Raw genomic sequence first — 14297 nt, forward strand, 5'->3', positions numbered from 1 at the left:
AGTTCATAAAAATAGAAATATTATAATATTTTTTTTGGGAATGGTGTGAACCTGGACATTGAACCTTCAATGCAGATGCTCTAAGCGACGTCCTAAAGGGGGACATACATGTCTCGGTCTACATCGTAAAATAGATAGAAAATAAAGTCAACTTGCATGTAAACTTTTTGTTTGTTTTTTTGAATTGCAGCTTGTTAAGCCATTGACATTGATAATAGAATCTATTGAGTTTTCACAACATGTTTTAATATATAAGCCCGCTGATCAATAAAAGATGACAAGTATAGAATAAATTTCTCAAAAAATTATCTAGTCTCATTTTTTCTATTATTTTCTTTATGAAAAAAATTCTTTGAAATACATACCAATGTTAATGCCTTTAGAGATCCAAAAAGTTACTAAATTTCATCAACATGATAAAAGACGTAAAGTGTACCGGACAAAGAAAACAAAAGACTGGATCGATGAAAAGTTGAAAACTATGAATTATTGCCTACCTTCTCCTGACTTGATCTCAAAAATGACTATTGAAAAAGTGCAATTCTTATGATCTTTTAATGTTGTTCTGTGAGTATCAATTCTGTTACTATTGTTCATATGTCCTAATTTTACCATCCCCTGCATTTTAAATGAAAACCATAGTTAATATAGGTGTTATTCGGATTTTCTCATTGCAGCGACGTTAAAACTCCATTCAAAGTTCTCCACAACTAGTGGTGAATTAAAAGTCTTCGTTTGTCGAAAATAAAGCATGTGTTTTGTCTGGGCCTGGGCGTTCGGGTTCGGGTTCGGGCCGGTTCCTTTCTGGTCCGGTTTTTTTCGGGTCTTAAATATTTAGACCCATTAGGTACTTAGAAATTTTCGGTTCGGGTCCGGGTCAGTTTTTCTCGGGTCCGGATCAGTTCGGGTCTATAATTAAAATACTCATAAAATAGCCGTAATTTTTCGGATCCATATCGGGTCCGGATCGGGTTCGGGTATTTAGGATCTGAAAAATACATGATATACCCAATTCCATCAACTTAAATGAAACTATTAATAATTAAAAAAAACATTTTAAAACTCTAAATTTTACATTTTAAAGCTTTATATTACTTTAAAAATGTTAAAAAATAATAACAAATGTTGTTAATAAAAGATATTTCAACTAAATCATAAAATAATATATATAAAATAGAACACAAAAACATCATAATTTTAGATATACATGTTTTTAAGTCGGATACAAATCGGTTCTTATCGGGTCGGGTCTATTCGGATCGGTTCTTTTCGGGTCCGGGTCTATTCGGGTTGGTTCCTTTTCGGTTCCGGTTCTTTCGGGTACAAAAAATTTAGACCCAAAAAGTATTTGTAAATTTTCGGTCCGGTTCCGGGTCGGGTATTTTTGGATCGGTTCCGGTTCGGATCTTCGGGTCCAGGTTAAAATGCCATGGCCTAGTTCTTTGAGATGTCATGTCGTCGACTTTTTTCGACATTTATGCTTTTCTTTTATTCGCGATTAATAATATTTGTTGTAATAATCAGGCATGTCCCCTTATTAAAGCATAACAAATTAATTTTAGAGAAATCTTAGATAGTCATTTTTAAATTTTTGTCACAAAAATAGCATTCAATAAAGAAAATGACCAAAAAAAATTTATTAAAGGGTAAAAATACATTTTATCCTAAGGTTAACTAATCTATACTTAGGGTTTAGAATTAATGGGTGGAGTTTTGGGATAGGGTTTTAAATTTTAAAAAAATAAAAAATAAAAATTAAAAATTTTAAAATAAAAAAAGAGCTATTTTGATCATTTTCTTTTTTTGAGAGCTATTTTTGTGATAAAAACTTAAAAATGATTATTCGAAAGAATTACCCTTGATTTTATGCCATTATATATAACAATTCGAGAAGAACTCCAAAATTTAGCAAAAAAGAAAACAATTTGAGAAGCCACATTTGTTCGAACGGTTAACTTTCACTTTCACCATGCATATGGGAAGTGCGATGCCTATTTATGCTTCTTTGTATGGTTTTTAATCAGTTTTACATGTTTTATTATAAAAGCCATTTATATTCCGTCTTTCATAGAAGTTGCCCACATGTCTATCAACATGTTATAGAAAACTCAAATAAAAAGGAAAAATATTTAAATATTTCAAAACCACCATTTAACACGAAATAGCACTTCCAGTTATGTATTTTCATTAGCTGTTCTATAACTATAAGATGTTTAGTTTATAAAATGTAGATTCCAAAAGAAAAAACTATATAGTATTATATAAAATTTGTTCTTAAAGATAAGGCATGTGGTTTAAAATTGTATTTTAAAGTAGCCACAGTTAAGTGGTGTTCCAAAAAAAAAAGTAGCCACAGTTTAACTTCATAAAGCCTCCAAAATCTAGAGGATACCCCTGATGTCAATTAGCAGCCGGCAAACATTAAGAAGAAAAAAATAAGCGTTGACAAAAAATGAAAAACAAATAGACGACTTCAACTAGCTTTTTTGATATCTGCATAAAAAGGTTGGAACGTAGCTGACTGTTTAGAAGAAAGAAAGAAAAATACTAACGCATGTCCGCCACGCCAGTAACATATTGGTTTTGATCGGTAACTTTGCAGAATCGCGAAGTGAAATATGAAACGCGATTCCGCAAGCATTTTACCAATTAACAAAATATTATGGAATGTAAAGAAAATGCAAAAACGCAAGTTTAACCACGTGTTACTGGTCCAGTGGTTAAACTCAATCCGGAAAGTTATGGGTTCGAGTGCCGCTGGGAGGTGATTATCTTGAGGGACCTTCGGATCCAATACGGAGAAGCCTACTAACGTGTGGCCACCGGTGGAATTTACATGGGGTGATCACCAGCCCTCCTGGATACTTCGGCGGGCTCCCCGGCTAAGCTCCGGTGGACGGTTATTGGCGCTAGTCGGATCCTCTCGAGACTCCGGATACCAGGGTCATAAAAAAACGCAAGTTTGCGATTTTGCTGACAAAAATATTAAAAAATGTTCTATTAAGTGGAAAAGTGAATTTTAGTAGATTATGGCGGAAAAAATTACAAAATCAACACTTTAATATTATTAAATTATATGCTTATACTATCTTAAAATTTAAAATACATAGCAATAAATGTTTTAATGATAAATAGTTATGTTGTATATAAAGTTATAATATAATTTGTATATTATTAAATGTCAATCTATTATAGATTAAAATGTATTGAACGTAAGCTAGATATTTATAAATAACTTTAAATAAATTTTAGCTATTTTCATATTTTGTAATAACTAGTTTAATTACTGATATTTGTTTTTTATTATAACAAATTGAATAGGATATAAAATAGTTTGATCAGTTTAATATGTATTATACCATTCAGCAAATTTTAATTTTTTCCGCAGCTTAACTATTTTTTTCCGCGATTCCGCGATTAAGCCATGGTTACCAATCAGAGCTATTGGCTTTGATTGGTAACCTTTCAGAATGGCGGAATCGCGTTTTAAACGCAATTACGCAAGTATTTTGCCAATCAAAAAAAGTTGCGGAGTGAAAAAAGACGCAAAAACGCAAACTTGAGTTTTTGTTGACAAAAATACAAAGAAAATTTTTAAGTGCAAAAGTTAGTTTAGAGGATTATTTACAAAGCAACACTTTCATATTATTAAATTATATGATAACACCATTTCAAGATTTTAAATAAATAACAATAAATATTTTAATGATAAAATTATACTGGAATTTGTTTTATATAATATTATAAGATGTCAATCAATTATTAAAATGTATTAAAATTAGCTAAATATTTTTAATAAGAAGTAATGTATTTTTAATAAATTTTAATTACTTTTACATTTTGTAGTAACTAGTTTATTATTTAAATTTATTTTTTCTTATATTTTAATCAATCCAATATATATTCCGCCATTCGCAAATTTTAAAATTTTCTGCAGGTTAATTAATTTTTTTCTGCAGTTTAATTAATGACGTTCTGAATTTGAATTGCTAAATAAAATGCTTTTAGACCACCGACGGTACGATAAATATTTTCAGCCGTAAATACAAACTACCATAGTGAACACGTTTCCGAAATTGATTTTCTGTAGATTTACGACAATTGTTTGTGTTGACTAAATTTTTTGTACTTAAATAAAAATAAGCAAGACTAAATAGAAGAGGAACACCTAGTCAACTCTTTCAACTCCTCGACTAAATATTTGTTATTTCACGGCATTCTAAACACCTCTTCACGTATGTTGTCTACTTGTCTCCTTTAAGAAATTTGGATAAATTTAACTTAATTAACCCCAACGAACCAAAAAGTAGCGTAGGCCTTGTTCAGCCGTGACGTCTGCAACTAGCCACAAAAAAATAGAACACGACGGAAGTGAATTTAAAGTGGTGATAGTGAAAACAGTCGCTTACAAACTGTCCAAACAATTTTAAAAAAATCTGTCGCTGATATTTTTTACATCAGATTTTTTGGTTGTTCATTGCCGTAACAGAAAGAATAAAAAACAATTTTGACTCTTCTATGATGTGTTTAGCGTAGTGAGATAAAATTTCAAGTCGCTGCCGCTTGGCGCATCGAGCATGAAAAGAAGATTGGCTTTAGTCAACCTGCATGTTTGTGAATTGTTATTTTTCAAAGTGGTTTTGAGTCATTGATCATACCGTCCGCAGAATAATCACATATTCTCCAAAATAAAAGGATTGGTGTTGAGTATTTAAATAATTTATTTTTGTGAGTTAGACTTGTTTCTATATGTTTTCAATCAAAATAGTAATTATTCATGTCATGTGGTTGTTCAGGCGCGAATATATGCGTTTGAGTTTGCATTTTTACTGTTCAAGCGATACTAACTTCAATCTCCCAACATGGTCACCACTTTATATTTCTGTGTCGAGATTTGTACAGCAGTTTACAATAGGGTTGCGTCAGTGAGACCAAGCTCTGAAATAGACTTTCCTCTTAGCCGGTGTGGTTCAAGCACACTATAAAGTTCTTACTTCAATCTCCTTCTCGGCCCATAAGGCTCCTCCGTGCCCAACAGAGCCAAAATTATGTTTCCTACTTTGAAACACATCCTCCTTAGTGGAAATTAATTCTTGTATTATATTTGAAAACAGTCTAATTCGGTTCCCTTCATTTTTTCACATTTAGGTATAATTTGCAGTCATCATATGATGAATTTTACAAATGTATATATATACAGCATGAGTTCAAACATAATAATGATAATGGTATGTAAATCTGCAAATCAGCATGTGGATAGGCGCTTGGGATATTATTTCTTACACTAGTGCGACGTTTCATACTCATTCATATCGTTACATTGTAAATATAATTATATTATATGGTTTGGGACATAATTATTTGTCCCCTTTTGCTTCTCCCATTCTTATGTTCTGCATTTATTATAATTCTTTAAGAAATGTACGTGAAATTTTTTTTAAGAAAACTGAATTTAATATCCAGAAGACATGAATAATTCATGAGGTAATTTAAAAAGAATGAATTATTTGTATATGTAAGTATAAATCTTCTTAAAACAATCGAACTAATTTGCCACCAATATTTTTGATTTTGCGGACAAAACGCTTACATATACGACTGGTTATTAAAAAAACTTTAAATCATGAGATAGTTTTTTAAGAAAATGAAAAATAGAAGTGTATAGGCTGATTACCTTATGATTTAGAACGCATTATATGGGTTTTGAAATATCGAAACTAATCAAATTGATGAAAACCTTTTAGCAGTTACAGAAGGTACATTTTGAAATATATATATATTTCTTTTAATCTTAATAATTAATTAAATTACAATTTTTACTTATATGATTTTGTAATCATTTGTATTTTGTAATAACAAAAATTTTAGGATCACAAAATTTGAATGTGAGACTTTAAACAGCTTTAATAATTTATAGTCATTTTTAAAAATTCAAAATATAACATATACAGAAAAATCTAGTTTTTTATTAAACAAATTTTTTATAGAAGATACACTAATTTTTATCAAATCTTTATCATTCAAAATCATTAATTGTCATATATACTTTATACACATTAGGCAATTCCGTAATTTTTATTTAAGAAAATAATAACGAACATTAATAATGAATTTATGGTTAGTTTAATAAAAAAATATTATATAATTAAATGGACTAACCTATTTCTCTAATGATTTTAAGAATCATCTTAGTGGTGACACGTGATTACAAAAAGAAGTTGTAATGTTTCCAAATTAATATATAAGGGATAACATTTATTTTTGATCTCTTGTTTTTATTTTTCATTCAATTTTATCGATGTTTCGACGTTCATTTTCATAGGAAAATAGCTGAACAAGCAACTAGGAAATTATTCTTAGAAAAAAAATCTTGATATTTCACTCGATATGGTTTCTTGATACAGTAAAAAATTTCTTGATATTTTACTCAATATGGTTTCTTGTTCAGTTTTCTGACCAACTTTTTCTTACTAATTAATTATAGTTAGATAATGTGATTAAATGAAATGATAATGATATCAGTGCATCACTACTTCAAATATTTTCATTTTTCGCTTTTGTTAATACTTACAAGTTTAGCACAATAGCACTACTCATCAAATGATATCTACAAATCGCCCTCTTATCACAAGTTTTACAAAATGTGATTAGTGGAGACATGAGGTGACTATGGAGATGACTGGAAGAAACTGTAGATATCCAATTTTATTTCTAAAACCTTATTTTGAAACAATCATGCTTTAGCTTTTAAAATTGAATCTAAAGAAACATTATAAAAAAAAATATTAGTTTTAGAAATCAATTTCTCTAGAATTTTTATTCAGTGCTTTAGAAAAATCTACAGAAATAAAATTTCGAAGCCACAACTAAAACCTAAAAGATACATCTTAGAACAAAAACATAGAGCCACATCTTCAACCAATCAAATCCTATAGCAGTAAATATGGTTACTAGAATTATGTAGTCTATAGCCTATGATTCTCTATATAATTCTAATAGTAGTCATTAATCAAGAATTATTCTGAGATGAGAAATGAAATCTCTAGTTGCTTGTTCAGCTATTTTCAAATTAGTTAATAATTTTTAGTTGGATGGATCAATTCACAACATTATGAGTAGGTTTGGGTATGGAGTAGATATCCGTAAAATTCGCAGTATCTGTGAATGCATCATAGATGAATATATATATTGGTGATTCGATTTGATCCGGAAATTCTGGATATTCAAATTTTTTTTAAACATTCACGAATTATTCTATTTGATTTGTCAATTATATTTTAAAAATAAAATAAAAAATGATATATAATATTAGAATTAAATAAAAGAAAATTAAAAATAATAATATCATACTAAGAGACTAACATTTTTAAACATAAATTGTAAAGCAAAATCCAATATTAACAAGCCTAATAAGAAAACTTATATGTTAACATTTGACTCAGTATAAAAATTAAATTGGATATGCAACAACCCAAAAAACAAAAATTTGAAAAAACAACTTAAATTAAAAAAAAATTAACCAAATTTTATCAAAAAATATGTATACATATAATAGTTTGTAAATACAATTACATTGCATATCTATATATATACGGATCGAGTCTGATATCCGGTTTTCCAAAAAAAAAAATTTGTGATTTGTTTTTTTTTTACGGATATCACATTTTGCTATTTGCTTTGATTCAAATCTTTATGGATATCCAGAATTTTTGGATCGAATCGAAACTGATCGGATGAAATTTAACGGATAATTTGTCCGGCCGGAGAACAACATTATACACTTTCACATGAGTTATATATATATTCCAGTACATGAAACTATGAATATGTTTATTTGTAAAAATATTAAAAAGAAAAACAAAGAAAATAGGTGGGAAAAGAGATAATACATGGCTTGAGTCGGCAAACCAAATGTAACCAGCGTATTCGGTGGACTATTTGACACGTGAGACGCCACTCTTCATGCCTCTTCACCACAAATATATAAAACTTTTCTGTAATAGCCAGCCATAGCAAAAGTGTTATATGTTGTGGAGCCCAAGTCAGTTCTCTAATTGAGTGGCCTACCTTCGTTTGACTCATCGTAACAAGAGCCTAAGACCGATGATTCGGTTTCGCCTACATCCTCCACTAAACCCTTATTCCTAACTTGCAACATCTCCAAAACACACAAGTTTTTCCCGTAACACATAAAAAGATAGTTTCGATTAATTCGAGGTCGATCTCAATCGGTTCTTAATAAATCAGTAGGTTAACCAATTGGATTGGAGCTAGACGGATCAGTATGTCCGGTTCGATTTAACGGTTAAGTAATCTGTAGAACCTTCCAGAACGCGCGCGTTAAGCATTAGGGTTTCGTTGGCTGCGTGGCTACCCACTGAAGTCTTCAGTGTTTCTCTCTCCTCCTCTCCAAGTAATCTGGAAAAAATCAAACCTTTTTTCTCTGGAAAAAAATAAAAAATAAATATTTCTTATTCAAAACCAAAGATTCGATCGAGGTTTTGATTGATCGAGAAATTCTTGGGCTTTTCCGGTGGATTGAGAAGAAGCTAAATGGTTGAGGCAGAGCGCCCGGAGAATCTCTGGATCGCTTCCGGAATGCCGTCGTCGTCGTCTCCGGCGGAAACTGAAAGACGTGATTTTCCGATCGTAGATTCGACTATTGTAACAGGAGATGCGAGAGGATTTGGAAGCGTCGGAGTGCAAGTAGTTTCCCGGTCTCAGTTGGAGAAGGGCTCGACGGTGGAAAAGCTAGGGTTGACGGAAAGAGTTTTCTCCGCCGCCGGAGCTGCGTTTTTGTCCGCCGTTATTCTAAATCCTCTGGACGTCGTCAAGGTTGGTTCTTTGTTTGATACTATTTCCTAAACAGCCGGAAAGTTATTTGCTTTAAGGGGACTTATGTCTCTGTTGTGATATGTTATTAGACTCGATTGCAAGCTCAAGCTGCTGGAGTTTCTTACTCCCACCCACTCAGTGACGCCATTGGTCGCATGGCGTTCTTTGGACCAAACATAGTATGTGTCTGAATCCTCTCTTTTTTTAAATTGTGGGACAGTTGTTTAGAGGAGAATACTTTTGTAATAATGGTTTCTTTATGGGTGGTTCAGATGTTTACAGATTTGAGATGTTCTCCTTCATGTTCACGCGCTGGTGTTCATGGTACCGTCTCTATTTGCCCGCCTGATTGTTTCCAGTACAAAGGAACTTTTGATGTCTTCACCAAGATCATACGACAGGTGTGTTTGCCTTGCAGTGTTAAGAAAACGAGAACTTTTTTTTTTTTTTTTTTGGCTAGAGTTAGTCCTATTTCTCTCTCTATTCACTAACGCAAGAACTGATACAGGAGGGCATGGCACGCCTGTGGAGAGGGACTAATGCTGGTCTTGCTCTAGCTGTGCCCATGGTATGCTCTCCTATTTACATGTGGAGGGTTTGTTTATTTTGGTAGACTACACGGATCAGTGAACTCTCAAGTTTCGTGACAGGTTGGAATTTATCTCCCTTTCTACGATTTGTTCCGCAACCGTTTGGAAGAGTTATCTCGGGAGAATGCGCCTGCGACGACAATATTTGTGCCTCTTGCGGCAGGGTCTTTGGCACGGTCCCTAGCTTGTACAGTCTGCTATCCAGTTGAACTTGCTAGAACACGTATGCAGGTATGCTTTGTGTGCATATGTTTCTGTAACTCTGAATGTGATCTCTGCTCTGCAGTGGGAGTACCTTCTTTTGACTTGCTATCAGTTTTTTCACTCTGTTTTCTAATTAGGCATTCAAAGAAGCTAAAGCTGGTTTAAAGCCTCCGGGTGTTGTTAAAACACTGGTTGGTGTAGTCTCTGAAGTCAGGACAGCAAATAACCTTCAAAATAGTTGTAAGTTGCTTCTTTCTTCTTCTCAAGGACATCCTTACTTATGTTTTTCAGTTTTTAACTCATTATATGATCAGTTCAACTTCATTGACAATCACAACACTAAGATTCATGCATCTTCAGATTGACACCAAAAGCCATGATCTCTTCTTTTTTTTTATTGAGTCTTTGTTATCCGTGTTCCCTTTGACAGTGCACAATTATCGTGTTCTCTGGAGAGGCTTGGGTGCACAGCTTGCCCGTGATGTTCCATTCTCAGCAATCTGCTGGGCAACTCTCGAGCCAGTAACTCTTTTGACATTGTCTTAAAACATTTTACAATTAGAGAGATGATTGCAACGCAATTTGTGCCAGAATACTTCAAACGAGAAACTGAAAGTTTGAGCTACTCTCTTGTTTACAGATGAGAAGGAGGCTTCTTGGGATTGTGGGCAACGATACAAACGCTCTTGGTATTCTCGGTGCAAACTTCTCCGCTGGTTTTGTAGCTGGAAGTATCGCTGCTGCTACTACTTGTCCTTTTGACGTTGCAAAGACAAGAAGACAGATAGAGGTTTGTCTATTTGATTTGCAACCTCTTCCTCCAGAGAGCTTTGTCTATTTGCTTATGATACCATATACTTATATCTCGCCATTTTCATAATCTCAGAAGGACCCTAGTAGGGCAATGAGAATGACTACACGACAGACATTAATAGAGGTTTGGAGGTATGTATGAGAAAGATCCCATTTTTAATTTGCTAATAGCTCTGTGTTTGCATAGAAACAAGACACATAACAATATATATACTGCACGCAGGGATGGAGGGATGAGAGGACTGTTCACGGGAATGGGACCAAGGGTGGCTCGTGCAGGACCATCGGTTGGGATAGTGGTTTCCTTCTACGAAGTGGTCAAGTATGTTCTGCATCGCCAATACGCTTCATCATGACCCAAACAGTCACTAGACAATCTTACACGTGATTGTGGATACGGCTTTAGGTTATAGCAACTTTTGTAACAACATAATAAGTTAAAACAGGCTCAGTCCTCCACCAATGACCAACCCTTGTTTTCTCACATTTTGAGCCGGAATTTTGTTCAGCTAAAATACTGGTTTAATCCGGTTTTCTTGGTTCGATCTTTCTTCGAATTCGGTTTAAATTTAAATAGTGAGAGCAAAGCCACGAGCATAACCTGTAGCTCTCATGCTATGTATTTCATAATCTAGATTTAATTTTTGAAGAAATAACAGTAAACCTTGCACAACAATCAAACTAGTTGTGTTAACCTAAGACAAAAATACTCTCAAAGCAACACTGAGTATCAGTTGTTGAATTGTTAAATAAATTTTAAAAAACGCACCGTTTTGAGTAACTGCGAAAAAGGCAATTTTGAGTGCGATCGGAGTTCTAGGTTTTTTGCAATGGATTTGGCATCTCTGCCGGATTTATCTGATCCTCCAGAGAGAAATTTGACGGTAACGGAGGCTCATGATGAGACGAGGGTGGCAGGCATAGCAGGAAAGGGTACAGAGAAGGTTAATCAAAGCTGGGTCTCGGCGGCGAAAGATAGAGAATGTTTGAAGAAATATGAGGTTGAGGTATCGATGAAAGAGGGTAAGCACATGGTGGAGATCCCAGATGATGTTATCTCTGATTCAACACCACTGTGGGAGGATTTTGTAGTTGGAAAATTTTTGGATCTGGCTCCTCATGTAGCTAAGGTTCATATGGTTTTAAACAAGATCTGGAAATATGGGGATGAGTCTACAAGGGTGGAAGTATACGAAGTGAATGTTACTACGATGAGATTCAGAGTATCAAGTTCAAAAGCGAGGGAGAAGATTTTGAGAAGAGGGATGTGGAATATTGCTGGAGTTCCAATGGTGGTGGCAAACTGGTCCCCGAAAACGGAGGAAGAGAAACAGGAGGAAGAAGCAATACCTATGTGGGTTTATGTGAGGAAAGTTCCTTTACATATGTTTTCATGGGAGAGACTTAGTCTTATAACCAGTCCCGTGGGGTTCCCAGTTCGGCTCCATCCAGAAACGGTAGCATGCTCTAACTTCGATGAAGCAAAAGTGTTTTGTGAATGTTGATGTGTCAAAGGCGCTACCAAAGGAGATAAGCTTCACTAAGAATGGGAAAGAGTTTACAGCTGAGTTTCATTACCCTTGGTTGCCGTCGAGGTGCAATGTTTGTGATAAGTGGTGGCATGTGGAGAGCGTATGTGTGATGAAGAGTAAAGAGAAGAAGAAAAAGGAAGTGAGTATTGGGAATTCTGAAGCTAAGCAGGATGAAATCTGTGAAGTTGAGTCAGAAAAGAAAGAGTTAGGTACTGGGAGGTCAGGGGAAAGGGTTGAGAATAATGATACTGAAGAGCATGGGAATATTAGGAATGTAATTGTTGGAGGGCAAGGTTCGAAAAGCTGGTCACTTGTATCTCCAGCAAAAATTAGAAGGTCAACTGCAAGTACTTCGAAAGGTTCTGATGAGATTCAGATATCATCGTCAAAGTTCTCGGTCTTGTGTGATGAAGCAGAGGAAGGGGAAATTGTAGGAGATGGACAACATAGAGATGAAGAAGAAACAGTTGAAGTAGAAGAAGTGGATGAACAGGAAGAAGTCAGTGAGAAGGATATGTTGGAAGACAACATTCTAGCTCAACAAGGCAAGGTGAAAGAGAAGGCTATTGAGAAAAAAGGGTTGAAGAGAGGTCGTAAGGCTAAAGCTCAGGATTTAAATCTGGTGAGCACAAGGTCTTCTCGACGTAATCATTAACATGAAAAGCTTCTTTTGGAATGCGCGCGGCTTCAACAAATCTTTAAAGCATTCCGTTATAAAAGAGTGGATCAGAAGTAATGAAATGGAGTTTGAATGTATTTTGGAAACAAGAGTAAAAGAAAGGAAGGCAGTTAGTATTCTACAGTCGGTTTTCAGTGATTGGTCCTCAATGACAAACTATGAGCATAGTCTGGGGGGAGAATTTGACTAGTATGGAAGGATTCAATGTGTATGACTCCGGTCTACAAATCTGATCAAATGATAACTTGCTCGATAGGTTTTCAGGAAGAGGAGGTTTTCTTTTGTACATTTGTATATGCGAGTAACTCGGTGGAAGGTAGAAAGGAGTTGTGGGAGGATCTCATTCATCATAAAAATTCTAAGTTATTCAAAAATAAGGAGTGGCTGATCATGGGTAACTTCAATGAAATATTGGATGGTGAAGAGAATTCAGCATTTTCGGAGTTAGGAAGACTTCCAAGTGGTATGAGAGATTTCCAGAGGATGGTTCTTCAATGTAATCTGGTGGATATGGGCTACCAAGGTCCTTTGTTTACTTGGTGTAACAAGAGAGAAAATGGAGTGATATGCAAGAAATTGGATAGAGTGTTAATGAATGATGCAGCTCAGATGAGATTCTCTTAACGCGTTTGCAGTATTTGAGCCAGGAGGCTGTTCTGATCACTTGCGATGCAAGGTTCAATTGCTGCTGCCAAATGAAAGAGTTCACAGGCCGTTCAAGTATGTTAATGCTCTAGGGAAACTCCCACAGTTTCTCTCTATGGTGAAGGAGTTCTGGGATTCAACGGAGGTGTTATATCATTCAACGTCGGCAATGTACAGATTATCTAAAAAACTGAAGAATCTTAAGTCTCTCATAAGAAAAATGGGGAAGGATCAGCTTGGTAATCTATCAAAAAGAGCAAAAGAGGGACATGATACACTTTGTGAAAAGCAGAAGCATACTTTGACCAATCCGAGCAGCAATTCTATTCAGGAGGAAGCACAAGCGTATGAGAAATGGTTACATGTTGCAGAACTGGAAGAAGACTATCTCAAGCAGAAATCTAAGCTTTATTGATTGGAGGTTGGTGATCAAAATAATAGAAGCTTTCATAGTTCGATCAAATCTAGACAAGCTCAAAATGCAATTCATGAGATCAGATGCTCGGATGGTATAATAATGAAAAGTCATATGGAGATTAAGAAGGAAGCTGAGAGATTCTTCACTGAATTTCTGAACCAAAGCCATGTCAGTTACCAAGGGACTACTGTGGAGGAACTAAGGGAGCTTTTTGAGTTCAGATGTGATCCGGTGGACTGCAACATGCTTGAGAAAGATGTTACAGAGGAAGAAATACGTAAGGTTCTGTTTGCTATGCCCGCCTATAAATCTCCAGGACCTGATGGATATCCTTGTGAGTTTTTAAATACCGCATGGCATATAGTAGGGCGAGATTTTGTAGTTGCTATTCAGTCAGTATTCCGATATGGCTTCCTTCCTAAAGGAGTAAATTCTACAATTCTTGCTCTTGTCCCGAAGAAAACCGACTCGATGGAGATGAAGGACTTCAGACCCATAGCTTGCTGTAACTTGCTATATAAAGTGGTTTCTAAGATTCTTGCCAATAGATTGAAAGAGATTCTTCCGCGGATCATTACTCA

The 14297-nt window shown here is 34.6% G+C and overlaps 2 protein-coding genes across 2 annotated transcripts; both read left to right on the forward strand.

The window, feature by feature from the left end:
- The first annotated feature begins 8136 nt into the window (after positions 1-8136).
- Positions 8137-10984, forward strand: LOC106376141 (mitochondrial carrier protein MTM1-like). The gene is made up of 10 exons (XM_013816203.3): positions 8137-8835; positions 8925-9014; positions 9108-9236; positions 9344-9403; positions 9486-9656; positions 9767-9869; positions 10060-10151; positions 10270-10419; positions 10516-10574; positions 10666-10984. The coding sequence occupies exons 1-10, from the start codon at positions 8554-8556 to the stop codon at positions 10796-10798; spliced, it is 1269 nt and encodes a 422-aa protein (XP_013671657.1). The 5' UTR covers positions 8137-8553; the 3' UTR covers positions 10799-10984.
- A 288-nt stretch (positions 10985-11272) lies between these two features.
- On the forward strand, positions 11273-13713 carry LOC125579844. The gene is made up of 4 exons (XM_048743716.1): positions 11273-11899; positions 11958-12596; positions 13032-13176; positions 13289-13713. Exons 1-4 carry the CDS (start codon positions 11273-11275, stop codon positions 13711-13713), a joined length of 1836 nt encoding a protein of 611 aa, XP_048599673.1.
- Positions 13714-14297: the final 584 nt, after the last annotated feature.

Source organism: Brassica napus, chromosome C1, assembly GCF_020379485.1.
Source record: "Brassica napus cultivar Da-Ae chromosome C1, Da-Ae, whole genome shotgun sequence".
In the NCBI taxonomy this organism is placed as follows: Eukaryota; Viridiplantae; Streptophyta; class Magnoliopsida; order Brassicales; family Brassicaceae; genus Brassica; species Brassica napus.